Genomic DNA, 18199 nt, shown 5'->3' with positions numbered 1-18199 from the left:
AAATGACTCGGCTCCGCTTAAGCTCTGATGGAGACATGACACCCAGGTAGACGCGTTCATTTTCCCCCCTTTACCAGAGCGATACGACGCACGTTGAGGTTCCACATGTTGGCGCAGAAATAGACAGGAATGTCAGTGTATCGTTCCATCATTTCATATCCCATTTTGAATCCAAAATCAGAAGTTACTGACATTTTTCCCCCGCATGCTGGCCCACAAAATGTTTTGAGGGTGGGGATCGCTCCGTGGGGACCGCCACAGAGGACCCCCACGCTCTCCGAGCCGACCCGGCTCTGCCCCAAGCCGGTCTCAGAAACGGAGGAGCGACAACGCTCCCCGCCAGGACCGGTGCGGGCAGCGCGAATCGGGCACTGCAGGTGCGGGCAGTGATACTCCACGCTGCTTCTACTGTTCCCCCCCACCAATCCCAATGGAACCATGACACGCCTGCTTTCTGGTGTGACGACGAACGCGACACACCAGAACAGAAATACATACATAAATAAATAAATAAATAAATAAATAATAGGCCGGCACACTCCTCTCCCGGCAAAGGGAAAGGCATCAATCACCTATTTTTAGCGGGTTCAACCGCTTAAAAAAAACAAAAACCAGGGTATACCAGCTAATTTAAGTATAAAAATGGCATGAGAAGATTTATATTTTCCTCCGCATATGACGTGGCAAATATAGCCTGTGCAAATAATGCCTATATTTCCATTTTATTCCCATGGAAAGTTTCCACTTCCAAGTTTCCTCAAAAGTTTGCAACCCTGCGTAACCAAGAAACCACCGGGTACAGACAGTGCGGGTGAGAGTTTGAAACCAAGTCTGTGTTCTGCAAAGAGGGAAAAACTTAAGAGTGTGGATTGACTGAGAAAAAGAAGGATAACGAGTGCTGCTAAAAGATGGAAGAGGGATGGGGAGGTGGGGGAGGACGACGACTTTTCAAAGTCACAGCCAGGCTGACGTCAGCGCAAAGCGAGGCCGGGCCAAACTCGCCGAATTTCATTAGGCGAGATAAAAATCAGCTCTTTAAACGAGTGGAATGGGGTTTGCTCGCGATAAGGGGGTCTGCTTCAGGGTCCGTTTGCCGACATGTATGGAAGACACCAATTCATTCGTCTGCCGTGATAAATGATAATGTGCAAAAACAGCGGCGGCTGATTGAAGAATCTCATTTGAAAGGTCATTCCCTACCTCAAATAGTAGATATTCATTCAGATGCAAAATCATACACACAAAAAAAGAGACAAAAAAAAAGAAAAAAGAATGGAGGAACAGTGACTCTGGTAGGCGTATCCTCATCCCCAGCATGTCAGCAGATTTGTGTCCGTGATTCATGGGCTGACATGTAAAAAATAGCAATGGCAACGCAAAGCTTCTACATTAAATTAGCTAAAAGGGTGTTGACAGTTTAACACCGTATTTCACAACATTGCAACGCATGCATCGTCCACGTCACAGGAAGATCCCAAACAGTTAGAATGTCTCGATACAATCATTTGCTTACGTTCGAGTTTTCAACATCAGATAATTTGAAGACAATCTTTTTGTCGCTGTTCAGAGGCTCTCTGAGCTGGGGTTCCTCCGCCAAATGAAGATGGCAACAATTGAATAGCTATCCCAATCCAAACATTTAAATCACGAGAGCTTCAAAGACATCTGGACTCTCATCTGGACCTTTATTGAGATAGATGGCATTCCTTAAAATTATGACAACAGGTACTCCCGTATCACTCAGCCCAAGCTGGAGACAAAGCACAAGCCTGCTGATTGGAATAGAATGATGGTTGATGTGTCAGGGGCTTGTGTGTGGGAGAGAAGACACTGTTCCAACACTGGGTTAGCACGAGGTGAAGCTTATGTTCAAGTTTAAGTTAAGGGAGCAATGTGAAACCCAGCAAGAATAACTTGTGCAATTACTTGTCACATGCAGAGGGAATAAGTGTACACATCTTCCAGCAGTGAGAATAGAAGGTGTATACATACAGTGTCGTCATATTGCTGCGCTGCTTCCTTCCAGCATGCTGTGGGTGGACGACGACACTGTGTGCATGTAAACGTATAGCACAATGTTTTGGGGGATACCCATGCCGGCGTGTCCACTGTTTACATCAGTGGTGGCCAACCGGCGGCCTGTAGACCTGCTCCATTCCTGCTGGAATGTGGTGCTGGAGTGTGCTGCTGGCAGAGCACAGAACACCTGTCGAGTGCAGATGGAGCCTCTTCCAGAATAATGCGTCTGTATACAGAGGTGGACAAATTTGTCGGTACCCTTCGACCAAAAAAGAAGAACCCACAATTTTCTCTGAAATAACTTGAAACCCACAGAAGTAATCAGCATCCATCATGGTTTCTTCCATATTTAATAGAAATCAGACTTTGATTTTGATTTTTGATTCAATGGAATATTTTAGACAATCAAGCAAATGAAAATGACATGGACAAAAATGATGGGACCCTTAACATAATATTTTGTTGCACTACATTTAGAGGCCATCACTGCAATCAAAGCGATTTCTGTAGCTCTCAACGAGACTTCTGCACCTGTCAACAGGTAGTGTGGCCCTCTTTTCCTGAACAAACTGCTCCAGCTGTCTGACATTTAAAGTGTGCCTTCTCCAGACTGTATCTTTCAGCTCTTTTCATAGACGTTCGATAGGATTCAGATCAGGGCTCATGAAAAGCCACTTCAGAATAGTCCAATGTTTTGTTCTTATCCATTCTTGGGTGCTTTTAGCTGTGTGTTTTGGGTCGTTAACCTGTTGGAGGACCCAAGACCTGCGACTGAGTCAGAGCTTTCTGACACTGGGCAGTACCTGTCGCTTCAGAATGACTTGATAGTCTTGAGATTTCATTGCGACCAGCACAGATTCAAGGCACCCCGTGCCAGGCGCGACAGGGCGGCCCCAAAACACAAGAGTCTCCTCTTTGTTTCACAGTAGGTATGGTGCTCGTTCCTTTGAAAGCTTCATTTTTTCATCTGTGAACATAGAGCTGATGTGACTTGCCAAAAGCTCCAGTTTTGACTCATCTGTCCAAAGGACATTCTCCCAGAAGCATTGTGGCTTGTCAATATGCATCTTAGCAATTCCAGTCTGGCTTTATGTTTTTCTTTCAAAAGTGGAGTCCTCCTGGTTCTTCTTCCATGGAGCCCACTGTGACTCAAAAAACGACGGATGGTGCAATCAGACACTGATGTACCTTGATCTCGGAGTTGAGCTTGTACCTCTTTGGAAGTTGCCCTTGGCTCTTTTTCTACCACTTGCGCTATCCTGCAGTTCAATCTGGGGTCGATTTTCCTCTTGAGGCCCCGTCCAGGGAGGTTGGCTACAGTCCCATGGACCTTAAAATTCTTAATAATATTTGCAACTGTAGTCACAGGAACATCAAGCTGCTTGGAGATGGTCTTATAGCCTTAACTTTTAACATGCCTGTCTATAATTTTCTTTCCGATCTCCTCAGACAACTCTCTCCTTTGCTTTCTATGGTCATTGTTCAGTGTGGTGCACACGATGATACCAAACAGGAGAGTGACTACTTTTCTCCATATAAATAGGCTGAATGACGTATTATTTATAATCTTTTCTAAGGGGTACCAACAAATCTGTCCAGGCCATTTTAGAATATAATTGATCTCTTTAGCAATAATTTATCTTTATTCACAGTTTCTTCACTTTACTCTATGACATACCAAAGGCATGCAGGTATACGTGAGAAAATTGCTTTTAATTTCACTTTTCAGGAGGAATAAAGCATTGTTTCAATAAGCTGTGAGGGTACCATCAACTTTGTTCACATCTGTATTTATTTATTTTAATGTCATTTAATGAGCATAAAGCTGTCCCTGAGCACAAAGAGCAGCGCGACATTTTGCACGCAATATCTTTATAAAGAATGCGTTTCCGCTAAATTGCTGCATATTTTTTTAAAGTTAATTTTCAGATTCAAACAATTACAAGGCTTGAAGTTAAACCAATGAGTCAATATTCTGTGATTGAAGGTTTTTCTTTCTACAATTTAATAGTTCAATAAAGATTAGTTATTCATATCAATTCATGCATCAATTCCTCTCATTTCCTCACAACACGTGGGCCTCGTCTAGAGTAAAGAGCAGTTCACATGTTGACTGTATTTTCGTGTTGGTCATACTATAGAAAAACCCCCAATTGGATTATTTTCCAAAATTGTTCGGCCCTACTGAATAGGCTTTCTATTTAGTTTTGTCGGTTACAACTTGATGATGACAAACCAGCAACCACATTGCCCTCCTTAAAGAGTATTTTACAAAGCAGAGTACAACGACGTCTGCGCACATTGCACGGCAGACCTTCAAATTAGAATTTGTTGCAAAGTTGATTTTTATGGCCCTCATTTTGAGATTCTCAAAGTTATCTATCAAATTGAAAATGCAGAACAAACAGTATTCCATATTGACAACAAAAGTGGTTTCTTAGTGAGGAAATAGTTTACAGGTCGGTTGCAACCAGTTATGACACTTCCTCATAGAAAAAGCATAGCAAATTAAGTTCCAGACTGTTTTAAATTTAGGCGTGAGTTACTCTCATTTTAAATTCCCCTTCGGAGCCCAGTAGGCCTCATGTCTTTCTGGCTACAAACCAATCTCGGAACTGACTTTACGGGAACATAAATTTGATTCTAAAACTGGAGCACAGTAAACTGGACTAACTGCACTTACCCACATATGCAAGACGCAACCACTTCAACAGATCTGTGAAATCCAGTGAGATCACACTCAGTTTGGTTGAGTATGGTCGGGAAAAAGAGCCTGAGTGATGAGAGAATATGGTTCTCTCTTGATTTCCCACTAAATTAATCAGAGATTAGTGCATGTGGGCTGCTACCACAAATTGTGCAGAGCAATGAGAGTAATGATGAATTGAATATCCATTTGCTCACAATAAAGAAAAACAACGTGGAATTTGCACAGGGAGGAAGCAGACTATCAAGTAAAACATGTCAACGGGGGTTCTTGCTGTAATTTCTAATGTTATTTACATTTATGTTATGTTATCAACATAAACCTGACAAACAACGACAACATGATTAAAATGTAATTCCTAGATATACTCATTGTCAACAGTCACTGGGGGAAACGCCTTGTTTGTACTATTCTGACTTTGTGGTACAAATTGATTCTGTACTGAGAAAATATATCAGCAACTGGGTAATAGTGAAACAGGGAAAGGACCAGAGAAAAAATAAAAACTTAACATTATGCTCAAAGCCTGTGCATCGGTGTGGGTGCTGGGTGCACCACTGGCCCGTCTCATCCAGGCCTCGGGGAGGTGGAGCGGCCAAGTTTTTGTATGAGCATTATTAGTCTACATTTTGCCCGGCAAGTTTATAATTTATGTTGTTTTTTATTTGCCGTTTCCTTTGCCATTTGTATTTTGTTGGACATAGGTAACAATTCCAGGACTGGCAAACTGATCAATTTCCTTCATGCAACACGGTTCTGAGGAGCCCCACAGTTTGAGTCTATAGCCGGTGCAGCAGACAGCACATGGGCAGCACTTGCAGCCAGGGGCTCAGACAAACGACCTCTCAACAGATGAGCTGCCTGCACACTGAGTGCTGGACTAGCAATGGGACCTGTGCAGCAACTGTGGCATGTTCACACCGGGAACAAAATGTGTTTTTTTTTTCCATTCTGGTGAAGACACTGAGTCCAGAGAAGGATATTCACTGGATCCTTTCAAGAGTCAATGCCATGTATTGCCTTTGTGAAAATTAGAATAAAACACTTTTTAAAGCAGCTACAGCACATTATGTAGGTACTGGGTTACATATTTGAGTTTATGAGTATGAGCAAATATGGACCAGATACCCATTACCATTATTGGTACATAACCAAATAAAACCAAATAACCAAATATCCTACTTATATGAACTGAGTATTTACAGTCTGGGTGGTAAAAAGTAAAAAGGCATAGCTGTGCTATGCCTGCTTGTGCAATGTACCAGTGCAGTGTTATATGGGAGGGTTGGGCAACGTCAATATATTATCAATATACTAAAAATATTGTGAGACTATCATCTGGGATTTTGGTTAGGTAGGTTTTGGTTAGGTTTTGCAAATGTTGTCTTTAAGTCTGAAATTGATTCTATGTTTACATCAAAGCCTCTACCTGCTTGTATTTCAAATAGTTATTGTGGGTAAATATCCTACGTAAGCCCCAGTTGCCATGCACAAGATATTAATGACTATCGATAAGGAGGTATTGTTGATAATAATTGAGGTATTTAGCGTGGTGGAAAAGCGAGAGAGGCCAGACTGAGATGGTTTGGACACGTGTGTAGGAGAGATGAGAGTTACATTGGGAGAAGGATGCTGAGGATGGAGCTGCCAGACAAGAGGAAAAGATGTGTGGTGTAAGGGAGGAAGATGCGCAGAACAGAAGGTGTTGGAGGCAGATGATCCGCTGTGGCGAACCCTAACAGGAGCAGCCGAAAAATAAAAAGAAGAAAGATAATGAGGTATTGTGATATTGTAATATTTGATTTCATTCAATCCTTCTACATTGCAGAGGCACATGCAATACCATTCAGAGTTTCCCTTAAAAATCATTTCACACTGAGGGTTCTATCGGTCTTGAATTTCTATGTTGAACTATAACCCTAAAGGTTGCAGAAGCAAAGACCTTAGAAACCAGCGCACGGAGCATCAGCTTCACCATGAATAACCAATGGTTGCACACAATGACATTGCACGCTGTACTTGTGTTGCTCCAATGTTGTTCATTTTGGCTTTTACTTCAGTGAACAAAGGGCACAGCGAAAAAACTATTTCCGAAATGACGCAATAAATTGAGCGGTTAGGTTATTCATTCAAACTTGATCGATTATAACATACAATTCTATTGTCTTGATACCACAGGTTTGAGTCAACAAAAGCTGCCGACCATTCTTCAAAACAAAGACTCAAGAGAATTGCTTCATGAGCTTTACCCCTACCGTTTTAATTAAAACTATTATTAAATGCATGTTTCCCAAAGCATATTTACTACTGGGTGGTCGCCCACTCATTATGAAAACGAGACAACTCGTATGTTCAAATGTTAAATACATTGTGGTCTAAAAGAACATCATTAACCCAGTGAGACGACTAGATAGATGGGTATACAGTATATACACATTCCTTGTTGTCCCTCGTCAGGGCTCTAGACTGCGACCATTTTCGGAAACCGTGTTACAAAATGTTATAACTAGTAGCACCAGCGCGACTTGCAAATATGCAGACTACTTTTTTATTTCTTATATCATCGTTTATCATGTGAAACAAAAGGAGGGAGCGAGCCTTTGTGTGTGCGTGTGTGTGTGTGTTTGTGTGTATACGCGCGAGGGCTGTCACTGGCCAAAAATCACGTTTGAATATTCCTTCTGAAAAAACCCATAAGTCAGAATATATTGTAATATCTATTACAATTTTATAATGTTACAATTTGACCATGTTTGGGGGTGTGTTATTGTGCGTTAGCCTTGGGCGACCGTGCAAAATTTCAATCGTTCAATTGCAGCCCCCAGCCGCCTCCACCCCCTCTGGGGAGCAGAGACCCAGACCGGGGTGTGGGACGGCTCCACTGTGCGGGAAAATTACACGATTTGGTCCTTTGATTTTGCTCCTCAGCTCTTTATGCTTTGTTGTGAGAGTTTAGAAAGTGGTCCCAAAAAATGGAAAAGAAGGAAAAACGCCTGATTAAGCTAAATGTTTTAACCAAAACCTCTGCACTGCGCCCCAGACTGTGGTATATAAAAGTAATACACTTCTGCTGAAACAATGCATATTTCTTTTCGAATGTTAATTTTGGATTAGAACATCACCCCCCCCCCCCCCCCCAATTTGAACAGCATTTGAATATCGAACCATCGTTTGACAGCCTTACAGTGTGTGTGCGTGTGTGTAGGAGTGAGATAGCGAGATGGAGAGCTGAGGCTCTTGTCATGGTTGTTAACGACAGTAATGGACTGACCACATACCTTATCATGTTCACAATTGTTCATTTATTATTTGGTGTCAGTTTTTAAAAAAGCACTATTTAACTTAATGATTTTTTTTTTTTTACTTTTTCCTTTCAAATAAAACAGCACATTGTTATTTCTGTTAATGGTACATTTATGACCAAAGCATGTATGAGTAATACAGTTAAGATGGACAAAAATATGAATGTGTTGCATTGCGTGCGATCTCAGTGGTGCTCCTAAATTTTGTGCTGGTGCTCCTAAAATTTCAGTCAGGAGCACCAGTGCTAATAGTGGAAAAAGTTAGTCTGGAGCCCTGCTTGTTCATTGTTAAGGTTTGTATTGATTTAAGGATTGCTTTAGGATTCAAACAGAGGGTGAATAAAGCATGGTTTATTGACCGAATTGGCAATAAAAATGAATGTGGTTCCTTATCAGGGTTTTGTCCGTCATTACATGTTTTCATTAGAATTTCCGCCGTCGATTCTGAAATGTGCTTCAAACAGGCAAAACAATACATTAATCCACCGTCTGTGTGCTGACCAGAGCTTTATGAACGGGCTGATGAGATGACTGACGGCTACAGCTGAGGCAGGGAGTGAAGAGAGTCCAGCTGACATCGCAGGTGACTCGCACGCCCCGACGCCCCCCCCGCCCGTCCTTCATAGGAGCCCAACTTAGGCTGGCAACATTGTTGACGGGACGGACACAACTGTGTCTGGCAACTGGCTCGCCTCGTCCGGCAAACCCAAAGGATCCGTACATGATCCGAGATAAGCCTTTGTGTAGACTGCAGCTCCTAAGACAAATAATCTGTGATGAGGTCATAGAAAGCGTTTCGGCTTGACCGCCGAGTGGAACGTGTCATTAGCGTAGGCTTGGGGGATCGTGCACTGTTCCAGTTGGCGATCGCTGGGGGGCGGCGATACTTGCAATGCAAGTCTTGTAGATGCAGTCTTATTTGGTGGTCTAATTAGTTTGTTAAATGACAAAATGTATGTTCTGTAACACAAATTTGGAAAATTGTAAGCGGCTTTGGACTAAAGTGTCTGCTACATGACATAATGCAATGCCAGTCCGACAACTTTTACCACAGGACGTCGACGAACCAAACGGAATAGATCAGTTGGCGAAAAAGTGTGAAGGGAGCTCCACTTAAACAGAAATTCCTTAATCAAGTTAATAGAGTTCCTCGAGAATTCAACAAACGAGACAAGGTCATAAAAAGGGCGACCTTGCAAGCGAAAAATGGGCCGGTGCCCATTTGGTGACCGACGCCTGAGTCACGCGTCACACTTCAAGAAAGCTCCGTCAGCAAGAGCAGCACCACATTTTTAAAATAAACAGAAATATTGCGGCCCAAAATATGAGGAGGAACGCGATCACAGTGCAGGTGCGAGCGTTTTGTATCATGGAGTGATTCATTTCATAAAAGTACACTCTGCACGGTTTTACAAGAGCAGTTATGACCAACAGGTGTGAACAAGCACAGAGGGCGTGTGAACGCGGTGAATACAATACTAAAAGCAAATAGATCCCCGTCGAGCAGACCACAACAAAGTGGACCTTTAGTACTCATTCTGTGACTTTTAAGCACCAGCATCTCAACCGCCCATCAGCTGGTTGTGCTACAGTGATCCAGCTCTGTCTGAGAAGTTGGACCCACAGTTATCTGGTGCCTACTTTTGTGGCTCAAAAGAGTTGCCACGCAGCCGGCGGTGAGTGCCAGGCAGGGCACTTAAGGCACAACTCAACTACTAAAAATATTTTAAAAAAACAAGACAACCTCAAGGGTCCAAATGCATCATGTGTCAAACAGATACAATCAAATGTTGGTGAAACCACAGTGTGAGCCCAGGTCATGCTGTCAAAATATTTTTAACCTATGAAAAGTGCTATCCGTAAAAATTCAAGATTTGAAATTTTCCAATTATGGGGTCACAGTCATCGAGAGGTAGAGGCTTGATGTTAGATCTGAAATACTGTTTACAATATATGAGGGCTGTCAATCGACTAAAATATCCAATCGCGATTAATCTGAAATTAATCACACATTTTTTTGTGTGTTTAATACTCTTCTCGACATAGGAGTGGACAAATATGCTTGCTTTATGCAAATCTATGTTTATTGGAAATCAATGAATAACCCAAAACAACGACAAATACTGTCCAGACCTGACCCTCAAATGTACTGCTTTGGTACTGTTTAACCAACAGGGAGTGAGAACACAGAGCGCGTGTCTCTCGATGTCCTGCCACCTCTTGGCTCTGAGCCAAACACGGCACACATCACAAAAACAGTGTGCTGAAACACAACTTTTAGGTGTGCTGATGAAAAACCTACACGACAGCACCATCCATGGAGTATTACAACCAATTGGCTATCACATTGCGAACACACCCCTTATAGAAGGTGAGGCATGTAGATAAATGTTTGAAGCATTTTAACATGTTTGTTGATCGTGTCAGAGTTCAAAGTTCAGTGAACGAAAGCTTACACCTAGTTGATATTTGAACAATATTGTTGCTATTGTGAAAATATAAAAGTTGGATTTTGATATGGATTGCATTTTTCCACTTATTTTGACTATTCTTTGCAGACGCGGTGCCGCCAAGCGGCCGGTATGAATTGTCCGGGGTTGATGCGTGTGTGTGACAAAGACGGAGCGAGAGTACGTTGCGATGTCATGGATGTATCAGTGAGACGCGTCTGTGTCGACACAGCATGCAAATTAAAAACAATATAACCCATCATCAGCAGTCATTTGCATTTCCCAGGGCTTGACATTAACGCTCGCCCGGGGCAAGTTAACTCTGTGTTCGGGCAAGTGGAATGGCTCACGCAGTTGTCCGATCGGGTAAGTGACAAATAAGCAGCCGGAGCTCGCAGCTTGTGCTTTCAAAATCATTTTAAAAAAGTGCGCCCGACTGAATAAAATGATATATTTTACAATATGTCCAGTTGATTTGTCCACATGGGAGGGAAGAACAGAGTACCTGCAGCTTATGAGAAGTGCCGGTGATCGCGCTCAATAAGAGTAATTAACGTTATGGATATGATTTGGATTGTGATATCGAAGATAAGGTAAAAACGTTAAACGGAACATGATGCTGTGATTTGATGAGGAGAATTAGGAAAAAAGACTGATGAGAGAAGAGCGTACGGAGAACACGTGGACGTAGTGGGCGGAGGAGGAGAGACACACCTGCAGGAGTGTTGAAAATGTTCTCTTTTCAGTGAGCCGAATGATCCGGCTCACTGAAAAGAGTCGACTCTTACGGCTCCCAAGCATTTCTTTATCTATGAAATTGTATGAAATATTTTGTTTATATTTATTCCACTACAAAAAAAAACAAAAAAAAAAACAGTTATAATGATTTAATGTGACTGGACTCAATTAACATCTTCTAAAACAAATTAAACAATTATAATGAAAGTGAGGCATTAAATAAAAAATAAAAATCCTAATCTATTATTTTAAAAAAATATAATTTTATATTCCCAATACTTTTCTTGCTCCATTCTCTTCTAAACGGAGTGAAGCACATTTCAATGGTTCATTTAGAGTTCTCATTTAGCTTTGTTCACTGGAGAGATCCACACCTCTAAATAGTTATTGTTTCCCAGCAATATTCCCCCTCAATATTTAGAACATGTGCATTGGTCGCCCACCAATAAAAACAGTTTTGTGTTTTCCTTTACATAAACAAAGACATGTCCGACATTAATTAATGCAGAAAAGGCACAAATTGGCGCATAGAAATTCACCAGAATGCAGGAAATTAAGTGTTTGACACTCAGTATTTCCTTGGGGATGACCCCCAGATGCCCCGCTTAATGTGCGCAATGTTCAAATTAAATCTGTGCCATCGAGGAAGGTGGAGAAGGGGCCTCAAAACGTATTGCCTGACGCCTCCAAATCACTAAGTCTGCCTCTGCACAACAAGCAGACACACACTTTTAAAAGGGAGCCATTGTTTGAACAGAGTAGACATTGTTATTAAAGCAATTTTTTTTTAATGTTTGAATATTTTAAATCAAATGTTCATCCTCATGTTTATTCATGTAGCTTGTAGATGATATGTGAAAAACTTTAATATAAATCAAAGTTAAATTCCAACGTCAATAATAAAAAAAAAAAAGAAAAAACAATTTTTATACTATATACACTATATACTGTAAACACTATATATACACTGTATACATACCATCACCGTTCTCAGGGTCTCGTTCCCACAGTCTGTCAATATTCACTACACTAGCGTTCACAATGGCCACGCCCCCTTACCGTGAAACAACGCTGGCCCTCACTTATCGACCAATTCGCTAATGACCTGGTCCAAGCAACCGTCTCAGTCGTTAAGTGAGCAATACCTGTACATACAGTATACAAATTTGTCTCATTGGCATATACCCCTTAAAATGCATCATCTCGTAAAGTTACGGAATATGTTTACCAACTAGAGATGCACTGACTGCAATTTTCTTGGTCGATTCCTACTTCTGATTTTTATTTTTTTTTTTTAAGTCTGACCTGCCGATTCCCATTTTTGATCTTCTGTATGTCGATGACAAATACATCCATGATCTGATCACACTCATATCATTGCAATCATTACAAATATATATACAAATTCAAGAAGTAAAAGGCTGACTTCTCACTTTCACTGGAAGTCTTCCTTCGCTCACCGTGCGTTAAACCAAGTGAATCAAATCGAATGACTCGTTTTACTGAACCAAGTCTCAAAGAAGAGTCAAACTTTTCATCACGATCGGAGTTCTGCTGTGACAGCGATAGATAGATACACAGTCTGCACAATGTTGGAATATTGTCAGGTGATAAACAAATAATTGATCTAATCTTTTTTGTTTACCTTGATGTACCTCTGAACAACAAGATTTTATTTATTTGGCTCTCTTTTTTTGAGCGTCAACTATGTTACATTACGTTGGTATCGTGTTTGAGTATCAGAGCATTTCAACGAGTACAGTACATGAGCAGCGTATCGGGCGTGTAACTTTGATCGGCACAGAATCTGAAAATATATCTGACCCTCATCGGCCGGCCAATCCCGGTCGCCAGCCGATCGATCGGTGCATCTGACATTTTATATGTTAACATAACCGCCACATTCTTGAGCTTTATTACAACTCTCCCAATTCCTACTTTACCTCAGCAGTGCAGCGTTACACCTCGGTGGATAATAAAGTACCGCTGCGCTTCTGTCGATTGACAGACAGACAGACACACAATTTTATTTTTTTATTTTTAGGGGTGTCACCATTCTCCAAATCCACGACTCTATTTGACGTTCGGTTTTAAGCACCTGATTCAATTTGATTTAAACATATGTATTTTTTTCCAGCACTGACGGCTATGCCACTGTTAAGCCTGTTTCACACACAGTTCCCGATAAATTACTGGGATAACCTTTCCAGCACCGCAAGTGATTTTCACTTTTCACACATGCAGCTACAGTCAGGAACATTTCCGTCTTGTGCCTTTCCACACATGGCATGATAATGCCGAAATACATGGGGCAAGGGACAGTCCAGCAGAAGTCACCCGGTGCGGTCCCAGTCCGCACCCCCCGCGCTGGAGAGCGACAGACAGAGCACCAGCGCACCGAGCGGCGCACAGACAAAGCTCATTCACTTGCGCACACAAATACGATGTATGTGGACGTAGCATGCAAATGAAAATAAATATCCATATGAAATGTATCCTGGAATAAACAAACGAGGCATTGAATATAAAAATAAATGTAAATATATAAATGAGTAAATATAAGCTGACGGACCAGGCGAGCCCCCACACGCGGCGGCCGAGGGATGTTTCATTCAGATTCATGGGAACTTTCATTACACCGCGGGGTACCGTGAGACCCTCCGAATCTTATGCAAGGTTGCTATTTTTCAAGCACACAAAGTGAGAAAGCGAGGAACTCCCGCAGTGCACACGGTGGTGGCGGTGTACCGGCGCACACTGCTCCCTCTCCCATTTGGAAAACAGCTCCGTTAGTCTTAATTTGTATTTTATTCCAATAAAAATAAAAAAGACCGTAACTACTTTTTTCTTCAGGAGACAGTGCCCCCACCGAGATAAGCTGGTGGGCGGGCGCAGTGTGCGTCGAGGGATGTTGTCCATGGAACTGACCACAGCTCACCCAACTCCGAACCAAAGCGGAGCCAGGCGAGCCGCAGTCAGCGCTGCGGAGGGACACACACCCCCCCAGCGCACGCGTCATGTGTTTACTGGTGGATCCCGACCGCCCCAATATGGCGACCACGTCGGACAACATTACCCACAAAAATACGGGGAAAATTATCAACCCGCTTGCGGGTTCCAAGTTTAATTTCAAATTGTAGCACCCCTAAAATATAAAGAAATAAAATCACACACACACACACACACACACACACACACACACACACACACACACACACACACACACACACACACACACACACACACACACACACACACACACACACACACACACACACACACACACACACCCAAAATGAGCGTTTGATTTCGAACTTCGAAAATCACAAGCAGGTTCGTGGTTCACTCTGTATTTCAGTGGGTGATATCGTCCGACACAGTCGCCATATTGGGGCGGTCGAGATTCACCAACACAAGTTCATAATGGGTCAAGCAAACAATCTTGTGGCCCTGCGCTGCAACACAAAAGGGATGGGATTGTGCCAGTTTATGAAATCATCTGCACACATTTCCATGGAAGTCACATCAGCGGGAAGGTTCACACAGTATGTTTCTCCCAACTGCGACAGTGTTGTTATAATTACCTTTTTTTATTTCCTCATCAGAGCTATGGTAAGGTGTCAGATACCCCGTTAATGACACTTGAGCCATTCCTATATTTCACCACAAAGAGCATACAAGCAACAAACAATGCTAAAAAATAATATTGTGTTGATCGGCTGTTCAAACGCAAACTACTCATTTGTTGTGCAAAATTTAAGTTCAACTCATGCATTTTGTCATCGAAATGCACGTGCAAAATTTTTTACATCAGATTCCAGAATATATCATCGAAACCAAATATCCATATGATTCGCATAACAACGGATATTTTGTTTTTAATCAAAAAGTAGATTTAACTGGAGTTTTATTCATCAAACTAAGCATGCACCACATTTCCGCACCATTGTTTCTTCGATCTTTTCTTCAAGCATGGGCAGCTATAGTGGTTGTTTTGTCCATTTCCATCTGTTTTTTTTTTATTATTATTATTATATTATTCCCTGCAGCCCGTATTAGCTTACGCAATGTTCGGGCGTTTTTTCTTTTAATAACCTACTCGTCAATTTGCCATTCGGACTACACACTGACAACGCGTACGCAGCAGGGCGGCCTGGCATCACGCCGGCCTGGCATCACGCCGGCCTGGCATCACGCCACCAACCAGCGTGACACCTTACCGCCACCTCTCACACTCGTCCAGCTACACGCCCACGCGAGGTTTGTGTTCGTTCATAGAAAGCTTCCTAACCCCAACAATGCACACTTCCTTCAGTGAGCGAGAACCACACAAACACGCACCACAATATGCCTCAACGAGGTCCAAAAGCCCAGACGTGGACAAGCAGCGTTCCCATTTTAGTGTATAGGTTGGTTCAATGCGACAGGCAAACGGCAAATGATTAATAGCTCATAATCCTGCGGAATTTAGTTTACAGACTGGGGTCCCGGAGACAAACAGACTGATCGAATGGGGTCGGCGGCCTTATGCGTCTTAAACTTAGGGTCCTCGATGTTGGAAATAAGGTTGAGAATCCCGGCTCTAACGCGCTGCCGTCTAAAGCCTCGTCCGGGAGGCTGGACGAGCACTTCCTCGGTGTCCCACTCCACCTAGTGAGCAGACACGGCGTCATGGAACCTCCTGAAAAGCAGGAGCTGTCGACGCTTTCTACAACGTGGGACACGATCCGAGAAATTTGCCGTCCGCACAGGGTGTTACCTAGGGGTTCCAATCGCCGGGGAGCTCCCAACACGATAAAAATTGTGTTCCGCGATACACCAAGTATTAAGGTACATTATTCGTTTGTCATTTCTTTCTCATCCGACTGCAGTAAAAAGTTCAAAAACACATTTTTCTGCCTCCATTTGAGGCTCCACACGGAGCATCTTGAAAACGCTGACATCAACTCGCGCCGGGAGACGTACAAGCGACCGTCGAGGACAGGTTTGTTTACGTGTGGTCAGCACGGTTTAATGACATGTTTACAAGTCATTAAATGAGTTTGCCGAGCCTCCATTAAAAGGTAAAGTCTTCCCCAACTTTGGGAGTCGCGGCCATACCGTCCTGTGTCTGAACATTATGATCAGCGACTGCACTGTTCCTACTGAACTTATCTCCGGGTGGTTAATAGAGTGCTCCGTTTGCTTCACGCTGATAAAACAAAGTAAACCTGTTCCGTTGCTGCAGGTTAGGGAAGATTAAAGAGACGGAAGCAGCGTTTTCGGCGTGGACGGACAAAAACATTGCGAAAACGCTGCCTTTCTCATCATTCTTCATCACTTTGACATTTTGTGATTTTGACACGTGTTTTTTTTAGATGCAGCAGCATTTGCGCGGACACAGCCTACACTGCACTGGCCTAAATGTAAATAAATAAATCTATTATTTGCATCTGCTGTATGGATTTTTAGCCCACCCCCTGGTGACACCAGCCCGTCTCCCCCATCCAACGCAGCCAATTCTGGATTATTGAGCGCACGTGCAGACCGGATGGGAGGTGACGAACATTGTAAACAAAGTAGCCCGACGCCACATTAGTCGTAAAATAACAAAAACACTCCACATCTGGTCCAGAGGCCGAATAAAACGGCAACACCATCAGAACCGAGCACACCACACAGTACTTCCATATCAAGCCGGAGAGGGGAGGTGTAGCTATCGGCGTCACTACGCCCGCCCCGCTATTAACGTTGGGTCCGAAATGTCGACGTTCTTTTAAATACAAAAATCCACATTCGACACGGAATTTGTGAGCCAGGTCGCAAACCGCCAAAAAAAACCCCCCAAAAAACACACACACGCCTGATAGCAGGTAACAGTAACAGGGGAGAGGTCAGTACCTGCAACACTCCACGACGTGAACTCGCTCACATTTTTGGGGAACCTGTGTGGATCTGGAGCCATTTCTTGAATAAACGTGAACACTGCGACTCATTCAGTCCCAACAGGAGAAGGCACTGTGCTGCTCAGCCCCAGCATGCTCCATGTTTCCCCACATTCTGCCATTTTTTGACACATTGATCGCTGCAGATCCAGAAGGTTATTGTTCATTTTTTTACATTTGTGTATTGACCTTTTTTTTCCCTGTACGATTTGGGGTTTATTGTGTATTGCCAGTTATTGGTACATTCACGAGTTCACGGTCAACTTTTAATCCTTAGTACTTTGTTATTATTGCCTATTGTTATTGTGTGCGCTGCTGTAGCACCGACATTTCGCTCTAGGGGTGAATAAAGTATCCATCCCAACATGAATGTGTCCATCTGGTGGGTGTATTTACAAACAAATGGGATCCGCTCGTCGGTGTAGAAAAGGCCAATTTGCCTGCTTTCGGGAGGGGTTCACGGTGAAAACGTTTCTTTTTCGGCATTACTACCCAGACAGGGGCCAACGGGGCATGTCCGTTACGCCGAGAACAGCGACGCTGCGTAGCCCGCAGGTGCACCGAAGATCGGACGGCCGCGGTCGGAGGACGGTTAGCCTCAGCGAGTTGGCATATTAGCCGAGCTGCGCCTCGTTAGCGCCTTAGCATTTTAGCCGAGCTGCGAGACGGGGAGAGGGGGCTGCGGCTAGCTAGCATATTAGCCGAGCCACGGCTACCTGGCCTTGGCTTCCTCAGCAAGGGCCTGCGCTAGTTAGCCTAGCTACCCGCGCTACAGAACGAAACGCCCTGTTGTGTGTGTGGAAGCCGCGGTGCTGTGCAGTGTGAATCCGGCGGCGGCGCACCGAGAAAGCACCGGTCTAGCTCCGCTACCTTCAGCAGCAGGGCCCTGGTCCGGGTCCTGGTCCTGGCGCCATCTTCACGGAGGGTCTGAAATCCAAACAGTGAGCTGCGAAGCGACAAGACAAACACAGGCGGGCTCAGTGTCCCCGGCGCGGGGGAGGCGGGGGTTCGGTTTCCTTTAAATGGCCAAAACCCCGTTTAAACCCGTCAAAATTTTTC

At 43.4% G+C, this 18199-nt stretch overlaps 1 protein-coding gene across 2 annotated transcripts in view; it reads right to left on the bottom strand.

Moving 5' to 3' along the window:
- LOC307227516 (lysine-specific demethylase 6A-like) overlaps positions 1-18199 on the bottom strand; it is a 60863-nt gene that overhangs the window by 42171 nt on the left and 493 nt on the right. For both annotated transcript variants that reach the window (XM_079996863.1, XM_079996864.1), the window contains exon 2: positions 18011-18086. In XM_079996863.1, the coding sequence (XP_079852989.1) occupies positions 18011-18086 (76 nt within the window). The remainder of the gene's footprint in view (positions 1-18010; positions 18087-18199) is intronic.

This window comes from Zeus faber (assembly GCF_960531495.2).
Source record: "Zeus faber genome assembly, chromosome: 2".
NCBI lineage: Eukaryota > Metazoa > Chordata > Actinopteri > Zeiformes > Zeidae > Zeus > Zeus faber.
Note: the sequence above shows the minus strand (reverse complement) of the source record. Positions and strands in the feature narration are given on the sequence as shown.